At 45.2% G+C, this 16,447-nt stretch overlaps 1 protein-coding gene and 1 long non-coding RNA gene across 4 annotated transcripts in view; both read left to right on the top strand.

Moving 5' to 3' along the window:
- CD82 (CD82 molecule) overlaps positions 1 to 4,357 on the top strand; it is a 41,332-nt gene extending 36,975 nt beyond the window's left edge. For all 3 annotated transcript variants that reach the window (XM_055715434.1, XM_055715432.1, XM_055715433.1), the window contains exons 7-9: positions 1,176 to 1,367; positions 1,661 to 1,744; positions 2,230 to 4,357. In XM_055715434.1, the coding sequence (XP_055571409.1) occupies positions 1,176 to 1,367; positions 1,661 to 1,744; positions 2,230 to 2,307 (354 nt within the window). In that variant the 3' untranslated portion in view covers positions 2,308 to 4,357. The remainder of the gene's footprint in view (positions 1 to 1,175; positions 1,368 to 1,660; positions 1,745 to 2,229) is intronic.
- A 3,224-nt stretch (positions 4,358 to 7,581) lies between these two features.
- LOC129736456 (uncharacterized) lies at positions 7,582 to 10,430 on the top strand. Its single transcript, XR_008733077.1, has 2 exons — positions 7,582 to 8,250; positions 8,341 to 10,430. It is a non-coding gene; the product is annotated as an uncharacterized LOC129736456 (long non-coding RNA).
- Positions 10,431 to 16,447: the final 6,017 nt, after the last annotated feature.

Here is a 16,447-nt window from a genome sequence, read left to right as displayed (position 1 = left end):
CTGAGCAGAGGGGGACTTTCCCTAAACTTCCACCTCAGGTTTGATAGCCTTTCTGCTCTGTACCACAATGCAAACACGGATCCATTCTTAAGATCTTAGTCTTTGCTGGACTTCCCGATGTGCTTTCCCCTCCAGCAATTGCAGTTTTATCACGTGGCTGTATAGGAATGTAAATGTTTCTTCAGATGGAAAATTTTTCTCATCCCATCTTCCAGCCAGTCCCAACTGCAGTCGGGCGGGTGGGAATGCAGCCGGACTGGCTGGGGATCGGCGGCATGTCAACGCCATCATGTGGTGGCTGCTGCTGTCCCCCGGGGGCCACAGCTCAAATCAGCAGTACCTTGCAGTTGGGAACTAGATAACGGAAAGCTCCTGCTTTGTGGCTGATCAAAAAATGTGTGCTACTGAAAGAAAAAGAAAGTCTCAACGTTTAAACCTATGTGAGTGGCATTGCTAGAGGAAGACTAGAAGATTAGGTAGGAATCCTTTTGAGATGTCTGTGAATACATATGTTGTCAACACATTAATTTCTTGCCTGCCTTGCTTCTCCCTCACCAAATCAATCTGCTGATGATGAACTGGAGGGACTGAAATAATCCTCTCAAATGTGTCATACAGGACAACCGCCCTCCTCCAGCTGACCCACTAGCGACATCTGTTTTGCACTTTTACCTCTGTCTAGCATTGTTACTTGGAGATGAGATGAGCTTTGCTAGTATTTAATCTGCAAAGATTAATGAAAATTACTCTAAAATCGATGTCAAGCTGTATGGCCTGCTGAAGTCTGAGTATCTAGGCCTCATGCAGTCAGGCTGGTGGAGGAGTCTTATTCTGACATAACTGGTGTGCTAGAACTTTAGGGATGACCTGTGTATATTATAGTCTACTATTCTTCTAAGTCTTCTAGAAGTGGTCCTTAAATTCTTGTTTTGTTGGCAGAGTGATCCTTTGCTAGGAAGTAATGCCCCATCTTCTGGACAGCCCTGTGCATAAGTTATCATCTGGTAACCAGGGTGATGATCTAACATAACTAATTCATGCAAACTTTATGGCCTGATGGGTTTTGTTACATGGAGAGCTCCTGTACTTTCTGCCTCCACTGCCTGTTAGTTTTCACATGTGGTATGTTACCAGTGCAAAATTTAAGACCGTGATGATCTCTCTCTGCTTATTAGATCGCCTGTTGTGGCTGGACTGGAGCAAAGGACTGGGAAAATAATGTGATTCTTATCAACCAAAGCATGACTGCGTATCCCTGCTCCTGCTCCAATAGCTCCAAGGACTTCCAGGTAGATAGCGGTTTTTGTAATCTGGACGGCTCTGTCAATGGCACTGCAACGTCTGCTGAGTGGCCTGTTCATGAGCAGGTGAGTGGGTATGTCTGGACCCTGTGAAGCTTCTACTGAAGTCACCATCTCTTTGTTCCTTTGGGAATTATTTAGAGGACTTTCTTCACATCAGTATTGCTTAAAGTACCTGTGGAAATTTGGACGGGGGAGGACAAGGGATCCTGTCCTTTTCTGCTAAAGCGTCTGTGAAACTTGGTGTGGCATGTAACGGGGATAATCCCTGCATGCACATGGAGATGTGTTACGTATTTTCCAGTCTTGAGATACTTAGATTTGTGCTTCTTTCTCTTGTGACCTTGTTTTCTCCACAGGGATGCATGGATGGTGTAGAGAAATGGTTGAAGGACAACCTTGGTGTCATTCTTGGAGTCTGCACTGGTGTTGCTGTTATAGAGGTAAGTCACACCCTGATGTGAACCATACTGTCTTACCGTGGAGACTCTTTAAAAGGCAAAGCTATTTTTTCAAGTAATAGACACCTGGTTTAATGGCAGTGCAGATCTAGCCCTTGGTTCTCTCTGCCTGGAGCTTTGAACTGCTGCTTTCATTGGTTGGATTAAATGTTTAACAAAGCCCTGTCTACTTGCAATTCCTGCTGTTGCATCTGATGCTTGGCAATTTACTGTGTGCGTAACCAGGAAGAATGAGACAAGCAATGCCCCACTAGTGAGATCCCACTTGTTGCCTTGAAAAGCCTTGTAACATAGATTCCAGGTGAAGGCACATGTTTTTGCAGCAAAATATTTTTGTCATCCTGATTATTGCGTTTTCCTTGCATTGGGGACTGACTGTGTTCAGCTGTATGGCTTCATCATCCTTTCTCCCTGCCTTATCTGTCTGATTGCTGATTTTTGTTCCCATTCCTCATTATTTATTCCAGCTGCTGGGGATGATACTGTCCATTTCACTTTGCAAGAACATACACAGCGAAGACTACACCAAAGTGCCCAAGTCTTGAGTTGGCTGACTCCAGAGCTACGGCACCACAGAGAAAGGAGCAAACAGAACATCCCTGTCTCATACCCAGACTGTCCAACCATTGACCATTATTCCTGTGACATCCCATTTCTGACACAACTCTGCTAAGAACTATTAGAGCTGCAATACAGCCTGATTTTCTGGCAATAGGGCCCTTGAGCCACTTGCATCCTGCCTCTGGATTGTTTCTACTTCAAGAGCAGAACTTGACTATCTCGTATCACATGAGACACTGTTTAACCCAAGGGGACAATACTTTTGCTGCCTGCTCCATGTTAATACTATCCGTATCTCCATTCTACAACCCACTGCGCCTAACATACAATAACTCCTTTCCCACCTCGTTCTCCTCCCACATATCTTTCCCCCTATCCCCAGAAGTCCCATCTGTGTCCCATGAGCCAGGATGGCTGTTGAGATGCCAGTGCTTTGGTTGCTTTGTCTACTTCACTGACTTGTGGCAGTAACTAGTTATGCTTTATAGGCCTTCTCTTACCTTGCTGCAGTTAACCTGATTCTGCTCCCACTATGCATTTTCTAGCCTAGGCTGTCATCTGAACTATGGAGTGCTACCCTCATACTTGTTTCTCCTGCTTCTGGAGTCAGCTACACATTGCCTTCAGCAGAGTTCTTCCCTTTAAGTGTGGTGAGAAGCTGCCAGGAGGGAGCCAAGCCTACGTGTCCTTAGTGTGGCATGGGAGATTGTGGTGGTAGTGCTCAGCTGCTTCTGGAATGGGTCCCTTGGGTTCTGGATTTAACACTTACATGTTTCTCCCACTTGCCTCTTTACCTTTTCCTCTTCCCCCCTAGCACTGCTACGCTGACTCCTGTCAGCTTGGAAGCACTTCAGAGACTGCTGCATAGTGTGGACCCAGCCCCAGGCTGTCTCTGCTGGTTGCATTCTTGGGTTGCCAACTTTTATAGAGGTTACAATTCACTTGATTCTTCCGCTGCCCCTTTTACGAATGTAAAATTTGTTAGCTGTGGGTTTTAATTATGAATATGGAGGGATCTGACTGGATTGCTGTAGCTGTATATTGGAGATAGCACTGCTACCAGTGCCCAGGTTAGGTTCTGTAGTTTGGATGCAAAGATAAGCTGCTTCTGACTCCACTGTGGACTGGAGCCCTGACTGCATCCTGAGCTCTGTCTCAAGTACAAGTGCTGCAGCAGATAAGTAGCTGGTTCTGCAGTCGTGCAGGTGAGTGGTTTCTGTACTTAATGGCTGGGCTGTTTGCTCTATTCAGCCAGCAGCAAGGGGTGGTGTAGGGCAGAAGTAGGAAACTTATGTGAAAAACTGCCCCATCTTCTTGGATAAGGGATCTCTGTGCAAATCCTCAGTCTTAGAGGTGGCTTGGGCACAACAGATTTCCTGCAGAATCACCGTGACAGCAGGAAGTTGTATGAGAGCAAAGTGGATGGTCCTTGCCTGAGACCTGATACGAGGTACTTGGTGAGAGAGCCTTTGCCTTACAGAGGTGGTCCCAGGACTGTCTGTTGTCAGGGGTGGAGTTGTAGAAATAATCCTAGTAGCAGTTCCAAGGGATGGCTTCACTACCTGCTCAGTTTTCCTTCTGGGAACAAAGGCTTGCATAGGGGACCAGGGCTCCAGCAGTGGATCCCTGTTCTGTCCTGATCTGTGGACACAGCAGTGATTAGGGAGAGTAGATGTGACTGGGCAACTGGTTTTTATGGAGGTCTGATAAGGCTTTCCTGTTCTGAGACACCTGCACGCTCCTGCACAGATCCTTCAAGCTGACCTTTGCTATAGCGGAAGGCACCCTTCTTAGCAGTAAAGCTTGCTAGCTTTTGTAGCACAGTCTATTCTCTAACGTGTTCTTATTTGTAAGATTCTTGTTCAGTTACAGACGCCAATGCTGAGCAGCAAGTAAAAAGGAGCCAGTGCTGGGTTTCCTTTTTGTTTTTTGTCTGGTTTTGGCAACATCTTCCTACTGGAAGAAATGCATGTACAGATATAAAAGTCTAGAAGGTGAATATTTCTGTAATAAAGACTTTGCTAAAAAAAGATATATATGCCTATTACTTGTGCATTGCAGTGGTTTCTCCTTGCTTCCTCTCCACCCCCTTCTACTTTACATACAAATCACTGACACCTTGTTTGTTCAAGGTAGTGAAGGGCCTGTCAAAAGCTGTTCTGAGGCCCATGTGTGAGGTCAGTGTGGACTGTGGAGATACTGACCAGTAGATGGAGGTGGCAATTTTACTAGGCTATATTCTAGAGTAAACTTTGCCTCGTTTTGTGAAATATACCTGTCGTAGGGTGAGCTGACTGAGTGGGAGGTCTTTTGAATTACCTGCTGTTTCCTAAGCTAAATGATCTCTGTGTTTGAAGATGTCACTTCAAATCTGTACAGTCTGCACTATCTGAAGTCATAAACCACAGGGACTTGACTGACAAAACAGAAGCTTGCTGCGATGCCCACAGTACATGCAGCTCTTGCTAGCTTAGCTGGATCACTTTTTCCTCTTCCAACTCACCTTCATTATATACCTGTCTCCAGGCTGCTATTTAAAAAAAACCAAAAAAATCTTAGCCCCTGCCCAGTCACTGTGAGGAGGAAGAAAGCTGCCATTTTTGTAGGCTATGCAGCCACACACTGGGCTTGACTGTTTGAAAAGCTCCTGAGAAGCACATAGAGCAACTGTATGAATCATCTTACTTCCCTCAGCTAAGCAATTGAGAAGCAAATAGGAGCTGGATCTGAAAATCCCTTCAGATCCTGCTCCGTGGTGGTGTTCCTGGCCATTTAAAATGGCTGTCCTTAGAAGGACCTACGTTAGTGTGCTGATGGAGTCAGGAGCTGTTGCTTTAGGAAGTAATAAGCATGACCTGTCCTCATACATGCTTGAAGAGACAGAGAAGGTGCTGCCAGCAGATACTGGTAGCAACCAGTCCGAAATCAAGACTTCGGTTACCCTGACCAGCTGAGTGCAGAGCGAGAGGTGCTTAAATGGATCCTGGACTGGACCCACAGCAGCGTGCAATGATGGTCCTGATCGGTGAGTACAACGTGTGCCTTTAGGCTGTCCTGGGCTGCGCTTGAGGAGAGCCTGGTTCTTGGTCATACGGGTTCTCCCCTCTCTCTGGCTGGTTTCCCAGATAAACCTGCTTTAATCGGGTGGCGATGCTTTCCCAGGGCCTCACGATTTAGAGCGCTGCACTTCATGGCAAAGCTGCCAAACCCAGATGGCTGCTGGGTGGGGACGGGCACTGCTGGTTCTCCTTCAGCCTGATGTGGAGGTGGAAGGAGAAAGGAGGAAAGGTGAGGACTGCTGCTTGTCCCCAGCTGGCTGAGCTCCGTGGAAACCACTTGCATTTGGCCACTGGAGGGAGGTGTTCCTCCAAGAAAACCCAGCCCGGGTGCCGCATTATCGGCTAGTCCCTGGGGAATGAGATGATGACATTGATCGCTTCCTTCTGTTCCTTGTTACTCCTGGCAGCAGGGTAGCTACAATAACTTGTAATTACAAATGTATTCTCCTCGTAAATGATTTGTGCTGCGTGCTTGGCATTTTTAGGGATAATTTTCCCTTCCATTTCTTGGGAGCAGCGCACTGTTATTTTGTTGCATGTCTTCCACCACTGTATCTGGGGTTTGCCTGTTTGTTGGGTTTCTGCCCTAAGTAGCTCTGGAAGTTCAAGACAGTATGAGGAGCCTCTCCTTCTGCTCCTTTCCTCATCCCCATCCTTTTCCTGTTTTCCTCCATCCTCCTTTCCTTTGTGTGGTCAGCTTGGGAGGAAGCAAGGGGCATTTGGTGCTTATAAACCTGATCTAGAAAGGATTCCAGGAAGAAAGTACTCGGATGTTCTGAGAACAAGGAACCTGCTGCTGCTTCTTGGGCCAGGATCCCAGATCATCTCCAGAGTAAAAGTTTGCCACTGGAACTAGAAATCAGAATAGCACTCAGACATCTTGGGAGCTTCAGTGTTTGTCTAGCATAACCCACGGCGCCAGCCTCTGCAGTAGCTCAGCACATGGAAGCATTTTGTGCATAACCAATAAGCTGTTACATAGCTGTCCCAGGCCAATAATTAATATTGCAAGAACATAGCTGTGACCTCCCTGTGGCCTTAAGCAAGGCCCCTAGTAATGAACTGGTGACGTTCCTCATTCCGTGTGATCACAGGGAAGTCAAAGCTGCCACGATCCTTTCCACGAGCTGTTTTTTCCTTCTGCAAAGGTAAGAGGAATTGCATTAGAGTGGGTAGGGGCAAGCCTGTAGGTTGCAGTGCATCTTGTTTTCTTGTGATGGTTTCTGCATGGCGCATACTCAAATGTAATGTGTGAGAGTTGTTCTTTCCTCTGTAACTCTCCCACATGTGGTGGTGTGGCTGGTCCCTGCTGGCTTTGCTTACGAATTGAGGCTGAATTTGGTCGACTTCAGAAAACATCTGATTTCTGTCTGCAAGGCAGGCTGCAAATGGTGTCATCAGACTGTGTGACTTGGTTGGGGAAGGTGAGGAACAACAGCCACAGGGGCTCATTGGTGAAAAGCCAGATGACCCTGGGATTCCCACAAATGCTTTTTCACAGCCAGTTGCTGCCACTCAATGCCATAAATGGAGAAAATACCCTCAATTATTCATGGTCTGGCTCTAACCCGTTAGCCTCTGAGACTCTTGGCTCTAGCCTTGGCCTTTTATTACAAAGAATAAACCTCGGTTAGCAGCCAGGATTTCTGAATGACATTTTAAACCAGGTTGATACTGAAAACTTGCCAGCGTAAAATCTACTGCCGTGGAAGTCTTCAGATACTTGTAAGCTGGCAAAAGGTCCTTAGCAAAAACGGTGCTATTAGTGAACAAAAGCTATTAGTAAAATGTTGCTAGTAAAGCTACTAAGTATGCTTTAGCCATTTATAAACAGTTTCTAGCAGGCATGCGTTGGTAGAGCACACACCATTTTTTGCCTTGTGGCAAGAATTTCTTCTGCCAAACATGGGGAGTTACTTTCTATGTAGGCAGTGTAACCCTAGCCATACATTCTTCTCAGGTATTAATTTTCTGGTTTCTGTCTTCTAAGCTCTTAATAATACAATTGGCTGGGGTGTACTTGTGCTGTTTGGCTTTTGTGGGGAGGGATTAAGGGAATATTGGATGCTCTGTATCTGGAGAAAATACATTCTCAGTTCTCCAGGCAAAAATATTATCCCTGGATTATATTTTTATATAAATATAATATTATTTATTATATTATATATTTATTATATATTGAATATATCATGGATAAAATAATAAATAGATATATATCTTTAAGAAGGATAAGGCTCCAATAAGTATGTGGATGCTCTAAGATGTGGGATCTGAGAGGGAAAATCCTGCTTTAGCCCCCAAGGATGGTATTTGCACACACTTGAATTAAATTTCTCTCTGGTGTCTTCTTTCCTGTCCTTCTCTCACTGATAAATAGCATCATGAGGTGACCAGTCTGTCCGCCACAATCCAGACTTAAGCAGAAAATACAGAAACCTACTTCTGTAATCACAACAGGCCCCATCTCTAGGAAGCTAGAGGGCATTTCCCTTCCCTCCTGTAGGTTCCAGATGTTGGTAACTCCCATTCCTTTGCTATGTTGCTTTGAGCTACAGCAGCAGCTCAGGAGTTATCTTGATACTGCTGTTTGTTCTGGGAGTGTTGACCAGGTTAGGAACTATTGGTTTACACCTATGTGAGGCCATCATGCTGCTGCTCCAGACCTGTATCAGATCTAGACTTCACCCAGGATCCCAGATTCTCAGTATGTCACCATCATGGCAGACCTTGTCTATCATCTGACTCTTGCCAGTATTACTTGCTGTTCATAACCTTAAACCTTCTACATGTTGTCTCTTCTTTTCCAAGCAGTTTCCTTGGAAGTTCTTGGTCTGCAGTTCTTTCTGGATCTGGCTGCCCTGGCATCAGGTAACTAACTCTGAAACAATGGTTGTGACAGTGCTGGAGATCAGAGGAAAGTGTGTCAGACTAAATTTTTCTTCTTTTTGCTCTGCTTAGAGTTACAGACTGGACATATGGAAGTTCTTCAGAGACAGCAAGAATCCCAGAGCATGTGATCATCTGAATTGCTTACCCAGCATGCTTCCTGGGTATTTTCTACATAGCACTTCTGGAAACCATTTAGGATTTACTAGGGTGGAAATGTGAGGTCCTGTCAAGACCATGTTATAGTACAGGCATGTGCTGTGGGCACTGAACTTGCAAAATGATGTCAGAATAGTGTAACTCATACAGTGATGTCTGCAGACAGTCTGGAACAACAACACATCAGAGAGCAGACCTTTAATTTTGGCAGAGGTTGTTTCACGATGTTCTTAAGTATTTGTAAAGAAGTTGTCCTTTGAATACTATGTTGTAACTAACTCCGGTTAGCACTGGTTGGGAATTCTTTTCACAAAACAATTTTTCCCTAGAGGGTGTAGGTTCATATAAAACAAAGTGTGTTTTGTTTATGGGCTTTTTTTCTTCCTGCTTAAATGGGACTGAAAATAGTTGGATAACTTTTGATGGAGTGGTTTCTTCTGCTTTCTTAGTGGTTGTAAACATTACGTAAAAGACCTGGAATTGGACAAAACAGGATTATAAAACCATATTCTAAATATGCGATCTAACAACAACGTGTATTGGTTTTCTGAGGTGGGATAGACTGGAGAGATGGGTAAATTTTTATTTTTATTTTTCCATGTGAATAGTCAAAAGTGTTGGCTGTATCTGAGGGAATCTCTGCATTTCTTAAGATCTGGGGGTTGAAGGGAAAATAAAAAATAATAAACTGTCCAAGATAACACTGTTACCCCTGGGCTGGGTGAAATTAGATTAGGGGGTCCCTGCTACTTCCCTTTCAAGCAAAGGTGTCTGTAACAAATGTGCAAACCAGGTCCACTTTGGCGCACCACTTAGAATCTTAAAATTATTTAGGTTAGAGAAGTCCTTTAAGCTCATTGAGTCCAACTGTAAACCTAGTACTTCCAAATCCATCACTGAGCTCTGTCCCTAAGTGCCACATCTATGTGTCTTTTTAAACACCTCCAGGGATGATGATTCCATCACCTCCCTGTGCAGCCTGTTCCAATGCTCGCCCACCCTTTCAGTGAAGAAATTTTCCCTAATATCCAATCTAAACCTCCCCTAGTGCAACATGAGGCTGTTTCCTCTTGTCCTGTCACTTGACAAAAGAGACCAACACCTGAGCACTTCATATTTTGGAGTGGCTTCTTTAGATGTCTGGGCAGTTCCTCAGAGCTGCAGAACTCAGCCAGGCATAAGCAGAAATCAGTGGGTGCCCTTTCCTCAAAACTAATGCACTCTTTGTCAGCTGGGAACAGAGTACAATTCCGAAGGACCTTCGACTTCAGAGCCTGCATTGAAGCAGGTGTGTCACTGCTTTCACGTTGCTGCCAAGTGGAAAGTTAATGTTCCCCTTTGTGTCCTGTGAGGCCAGGGAGAGACCAGTGGAGACACTGAAATGCTGCCGCTGCTGCTAACATATATATTCAAAGAGGGTTTAGGTAAGATGATGGGGGGGGAAAGAAGTCTGTCAAAGGCTATTAAATAAACAAGGGCAGATGCAACTTCTGCTTGGGGAAGTTATATTTAAAACTGTACACTGTGTAGCTGATGCATGGAGTTTGGAAGAATGAGGTGTTAAGATGTTAAAACCATGGAAAAAATAGCTGGAAAACGCCAGCCTGATGTGAAATCCCACCTGAGGCAATCCCAGCTGCCTGTGGCACTGTTTATCTGACTACCACACATTGTTCCTGCTGCAAATGATTAATGGGATGTTTGCTCAGCTGGGGAAGGGGAGAGGAAAGTGAACTCCATGGTGAAATCAAGCCTAAAAGAGGAGATACTTCAATATCATGGCAGAAATGTAAATGCACAAAAATTGTGGCCTGATACTGTTTGGGTTTTTGGTGGTGTTTTATTTTTAATTGCCCTACTTCTCCAAGCAGTGTGTGAAATTAATGAGTGGCGCAACTGTCTTGTAAGCCAATAGTGCGACTGTACTTCAGTGACTCTGAAAAGCGACATCCCAGCAACTTGTACGGCTGAACATGCCAACAACAGTATTTCATTGATACAGACTTACGGGGTTTGGGGTTTTTGTTTGAGGTGTTTGGTTTTGGGTTTTTTTGTCTTGTTTTGGTTTTAAGTGGAAATGCACCAGCATCAGGTCCGTATGAGCCTGTAGAAGCGAGGTGGTGCGGAAGCCGGGCTGGGGCAGTGTGGAAGCTTCCGGAAGGTGGGGGGTGGCTGGGGGAGGAAGAGGGACCCGTGGCCCCTGGCCTGGAGGCGAGGGAGAGGGAGGTGGCAGGGGGTTTGCCCTGACAAGGGGGGAGCTGGCATGGAGGGCAGGCCCCACAATGAGCAGGGTGGAAAGGTGGTAGGGATACACACCCAGACATTTAGCTGCAGCCGTTTGCCCCAGTGAGTCTGAACAACTGTTTAGAAAGGGGTTTAGCTGTAACTTGTGTTCTTGCTGGAAACCTAGTTTAGCCAGCGCGTAAGGTAACGGCGAGACCACCACCCTGGGTCCATCGCCAGCTGTAAGGCAAGCAGGAGCTGTCTGGCGACGGAGTCGGCGTGTTTGGGAGCCACTTGCCTCCTCAAGGCAGTGAAGAACGAGCGTGGCAGTGCCAAGGCCCCGCTTGCCTGTTCTGCAAGGCACCGTGGATGTGGCGGGAGCAGGGTGCAGGGGCAGGTCCCACCTGTGAGGGATATGTGCCCGGAGGAGCCTCAGGAACAGACCCCCACAGGGCAGCACCAGGAGTCAGCCCCTGCCCCAAGGAGCTGGGTGTCGTGGCCAGGTAGGTTGGCGTGCTGAGGAAAATCCAAGCTGCGGTCTGGCCGTGAAGGGCAGTGGGACAAGCTGCAGCCAGCCTTGGAGGGGGACATAGGAGGTGGATTTTTCTGGAAGAGTTGCTTTCAGGAAACAGGGACCATGAGACAGGCAAGGCAGCAGGCAGCTGTATTCCAGCTCTCGGTGGTGGTGGGAGAGGAGCAGGCCTGACTCCCATGGCTGAGCAGGAGCACTGTGGTGTACAGCTGCTGTTGTGCAAGTAGTCAGCAGGTTTCATACAGAAACCACAGCACCTTTATCCTTAAGAGACTCTGCTGCCATTCCCATTAATTTCAGGATCAGTTTGAAACCAATTGTTTATAAAACAATCAACTAGGTTGCCAGAGTTGCCTTTTGAGTGCTTCCAGGTATTGGCAGTTTGTCTATTGCTTTATACAATCTCACCACAGATGTTATGAAAACATTCTGTCTCCTGTAACACCCCGGGTTGCACGTTCTTTCTCAGGCTTGCTGGCTCTTCCTGAAGTCCCCAGCAATGCCTGCTTTGGCTAGTAAAGTACCAGAGCCTGATGAGAAAGTTTGGCTGCAGAATGCTGTGGGTTGCAGGCTCTTGGTTTCAAAGAATCCTCTCACACCGGTGAGCTGTAAGCAGAAGTAGGAAGATGTCCTAACAGGAACCAAAGCTTCAGAGCACAGGCGTGTCTGAGATTTGGGAGCCCTCTCTTGTTTTCTCTTAGATTTCCCTTGGTATGCTGGTGGTCATTAGTGAGCAGCTTGCACTTTGTTTGAGTAGTGAAGAAGCTGGTTACACTAGCTTTTATGTGATGAGAAGAAGCAGAGAGCACATCACTGATCAGACAGCTATCTTGAAGCTGGCAATTTCATGCCTAGCTATAATGGAAGCTAATTAGCTCAAGGCTGTCTCTCATCTGAGCAAGGCAACAGCAGGATTGCATTGTCTTCCTATTAGGCAATAGTCTTGCCTGACATAAAATGAGATGTCTGGCCATTCTTATAATTGCATACAGCTATTTATTTTTCACCACAGCTAGATTATCTCACTCTTTTAACAGGCAGCAAAATGGTAATGAGATCTTCTCTCCTTTTAAATTCATTGCAGGCCATGCTGAGGACTTCTATGCTCCGATAGCAAAGAGGGAGGGTAACGCAGAAGTAGAGGAGGAAGCAGTCTCCATCTCTACCCTGGAATGAGCTTGGTAGGAAAGGGTATTCTGCTAGCTCCTGCCTTAATAGTGAAGTCTCTAGGATAACTGTTTCCTACTCAACCCTTCATTCTCTTGAACTAAGAGAACTTCTGTCACATGCTCCTGTTTGTAACGTCAGGACCTTGTAAGAACTTCACAGTACTGCTAGCATTTCTGTGCCATGTAAACACAATCCTAACTCTATCCTTAATGTGTTAGTCTCTACCTGCCCGTCCTCTTCTGTGTGTGGTCGTGCTAGAATTCAGCATTAACACTAACTAACCGTTGCTTACAGGGGCAGAACTACAGTCGGGGATGTAATTGGTTTCTGATATGCAGAGATATTTCACATAAGGATAAGAGCCCAGGACCAGAAGGGTGGAGAGTATGGCATGTTTCAGGATCCTGGAAGGCTTGCAGTGCGTATGGCTGCTGTTATCAGACTCCATCAGTAAAGCAAAGCCTGCCTCACTGGAAATAAAAGATTATGGTCAGGATCCATGCAAGGACAAATAAAAGCTTGTTAAAACTGTAAAGATCACCTGTTTATAATGGACTAACTGGTGGCAGAAGCAGAGAATGCCTTGATTGTCCGGTTAGATGGCAAGAGGGAGTATATTTCATATAGTCATCATAGAATAGTTTGGAAGAAACCCTTAAAAGTCATCTAGTCCAACTCCCCTGCAATGAGCAGGAACATCTTCAACGCGATGAGGTTGCTCAGAGCCCCGTACAACCTTGCCTTGAATGTTTCCAGGGATGGGGCATCTACCACCACTCTGGGCAACCTGGTCCAGTGTTTCACTACTCTCACAAAAATTTCTTTATATCTAGTCTAAATCTATCCTCTTTTTATGAGGTTTTAAAACCATTACCACCTGTCTTATTGCAACAGGCCCTACTAAAAAGTCTGTCCCCATCCTTCTTATAAGCCCCTTTATTTGTATCATTGACTCTAAGCCTGCCAAGATAACAGTGCTGCTGTGAGACAAGCTGAGGGGAACAGCCCAGCATGCTACGTCAGCTTTAGGGTTATCCAGAATTTAGGCAGGAAGTGTTTGAAGAGCATAGTATACAGTAATGAATGGAAAGTGTGGATGCACTACCTTTTGTTGTTGTTGTAGAGTTACTTACAAGTACAGTGAGGGTTGGGGCAAGAAATGCTGAGGCTGAAGTTTGCCCAGTCCTCAGGAATGGATGAAGGCTGGTGTTGACAGGATTAGCTTCAGTATCATCTTGTTCATGGGAATGAAATGAGACACAAGTTAAGAATGAAGGGTAAGTAGCTGCGCAAGGAGGTTCTAGTTTAGGAAAACTGCCAGTGGAAATTCTTAATATATGGCTAAATTTAGGTTACCTTTGGGATGGGATAGATTTAAGGACACTTCTTACCCCTGAATTCTAAGAAAAATGTAACACCGGAAAAAGAAACAATGTTTTAGTTTGGGGTGAAATGGGTTGAGAAGGCCAAGCTATTGATTGGCTTAAGTTTAGACAGTAAATATAAAACATTCTGGTGCCAGCTGGGTACAAGGTACTAGAAAAACCTTTGACTGTGATCTCAGCACCCTGGTACAGCAATGCTTCAGAACTGTGCACAGAACAACCAGCAGCTATGGTCAACCTACTGCCAGTACTTTGTTACTTGGTCAGGGGAGACAAAAGTTGTCCGATGCTTTCCTAGGCCTAGGCTCTGTCATAGCATGGTGTCAGTGAAGTTACAGCAAGCTGTAGGATCCTGCTGAATGTAGTTCTTTATATTACCCATGGAAGTCTTTTCGTATATTAGAGCAACTCACGTTCTCCTCATTTTTCTTGCAAACCCTGACACCACATTATAACTGCTGAGACCCTGTGTTTTCTAAATAACACCCTTGAATGCTGCTGTTTTCTTGGTCTACTTGGGCAGACCTTGAGGGCACAATAAGAACTGGTCATGGCCCATACTACTTTTCCAAAAGCAAAACCTAACCCAAGCTATACCTCCAGTGTTCGAGATAGTTTGCTGTTGCAGGCTCAGCAGCAAATAAAGCACAAGCCCAGGAGCCCTAGCTGCAACAGTTGTTGTCCACTTGTGCAAATTTCTGGGATTCATCATCAAAAGGATCTCCCAGTTACTTCCTATCTATAATCCTAGCTTTAATCGAAGGCTGCTGAGATACTGTGTCCCTGAAAGTAATCACGGCTTGGAGGAGCCTTCTGGCATGCAGTCACAGCTGACTTTTGGAAACCTACATGCAGGAGACTGACTGAAACTTTGATGCTTATATTTTGGAAAAAGAAGTATAAATCCAATCTGAACCCTGGAGTTCACTTAACACTGAAATAGGCCTCCCTGCAAGCTCAGCAGGAGCCACTGGGTCTTTGCCACAACAGCCTCATTATGTCTGCAAGCCTTCTGGTAATTGCAGTAGAAGCTGTTTATTACTACCTCCTAATGCTAGTCTAAACTGTGGTCTGCTAAAGCCCGATGGTCTCAAAATGGTGGTAGTTCATAGGATGTGACTGTATACCCTTTGGGATGTGTCTGTGAATGCATCTTGTTGAGTAATTTTATTCCTAATTCTTACCTTTTAGTGAGAGCAGAGTCATAAGGCTGCTTTGAAGCTTGGCACAGGCAAGGGGACCCTAAACAGAGCTGCTTGGTGTCTTGCCACCAGAGCCAAGCACAGGATTTGGGCTGGGATTAAGATTTATTGTTCTGCTTTGCCTTGCCTACAGGGCAAGAATAAGGGCTGGTTCCAAGAAGGGCCAATGGATGTTTATGTTTCAGTCAGGACAACTTGAGGTGAGGCTAGCATTGGGCAGCATTCAGGACAGCTGGGGCCTAAAAGGGGTTTTGGTGATCTATTCAGGGTTTGTAATATTAAGAGAAAGTCTGATGAAGGTTTCGGCAAATGCATGAGACTTAATGTGGGAAGTGGTTGCTGGACTAGGTTTAAAACTAAGATGAGGAAAGAATGATTATTAAGGATTGACTTAACAGTGAGCTCTGTAGGATATGCAGTGTTCAGATGAAGACTTGTACCAGTAGCTACCCTTGAGAGAAGAGACAGCAGGCAATCTAGAGTCCTCACGAGACCTTCAGTATATTCTTTGTGCCAACATGAGCCTGAATGACTGGAAAATTCTCTTGCCATAAACTTCATAGTATTCAGCTCCAGATAGACCAAGATCACAACTGAATACTGCACTCTTAACATCTCATCCTAGAATCCCATGCATTTCTTTAGCCACTAAAGAGCCCTTCCTACTTGTTCCTACATGATTCCCATTAAATACTCAACAGAGAAGAGCTTGTCATGATCTAAGGTTTACCCTCAGCCACAGGCCGATCTGATCTGATCTTTGTGTGGAATTTGCACCAGAACAGCTTAGATGGAGTGCCAGAGCCATCAGCTGCTGATCTTGTTGTCACCATTGTTCTGCAGTTGGGACCTGGAACTGTTCTTTCGTGAGTCATACAACGTATTAAAGTGCTGATTCTACTCCTTGGAAATCCAGAATCATGCTAGGTAATAACTCATAAATGTATTTGTTCTTGTGTCATTCCAAAGACACAATGATATTTTGGGATAAATCAGTTTTCCGTTTTTTCAAATGTCATTGCATTGTCTTTTAGCAGTTGTTTCCCTTTCAGATTTTTTTTTTTTGCCTTCCTCACCTCTCCCAGCCCTAATCCTTCTCAAACTAGGGACCTGAAGAAAAATGAATGTGAAGGCAGTGTTTTTATGTGGGATAAAATATCCCATTTTATCCCATATTTAGTTGCAGAACTACCAGCTTCAAATGTTCCGATCTCTTAAAAATCCAGGGAGTGGGGTGCTTTGGCAGGAATCTATCTTTTCTCATCCCCTAAAGTTCTCCAACTTCATTAGGTCTTGGAAAGAAGAACGAATTTTGAAGGCCTTTGTGGAAGTTGCTTTGATATGGAAGGGGTTCAAGTTCCTCTGATCTGTGTGTATGAGGATTTCTTTCTTGGAATCAGTTCCTCAGACCCATGTGGCAGATAACCTTGTTGTCTTAGTGCACTAACACTCCTTTCCAAAATGCTCCAAGGGGGGTTGTTTCAGTTTAAGAGAAAGAGAAGGAGGAG

This window comes from Falco cherrug, chromosome 7 (assembly GCF_023634085.1).
Source record: "Falco cherrug isolate bFalChe1 chromosome 7, bFalChe1.pri, whole genome shotgun sequence".
Lineage (NCBI taxonomy): Eukaryota > Metazoa > Chordata > Aves > Falconiformes > Falconidae > Falco > Falco cherrug.
The sequence above is the reverse complement of the archived record's forward strand: the minus strand, read 5'-3'. Positions and strand labels throughout refer to the sequence as shown.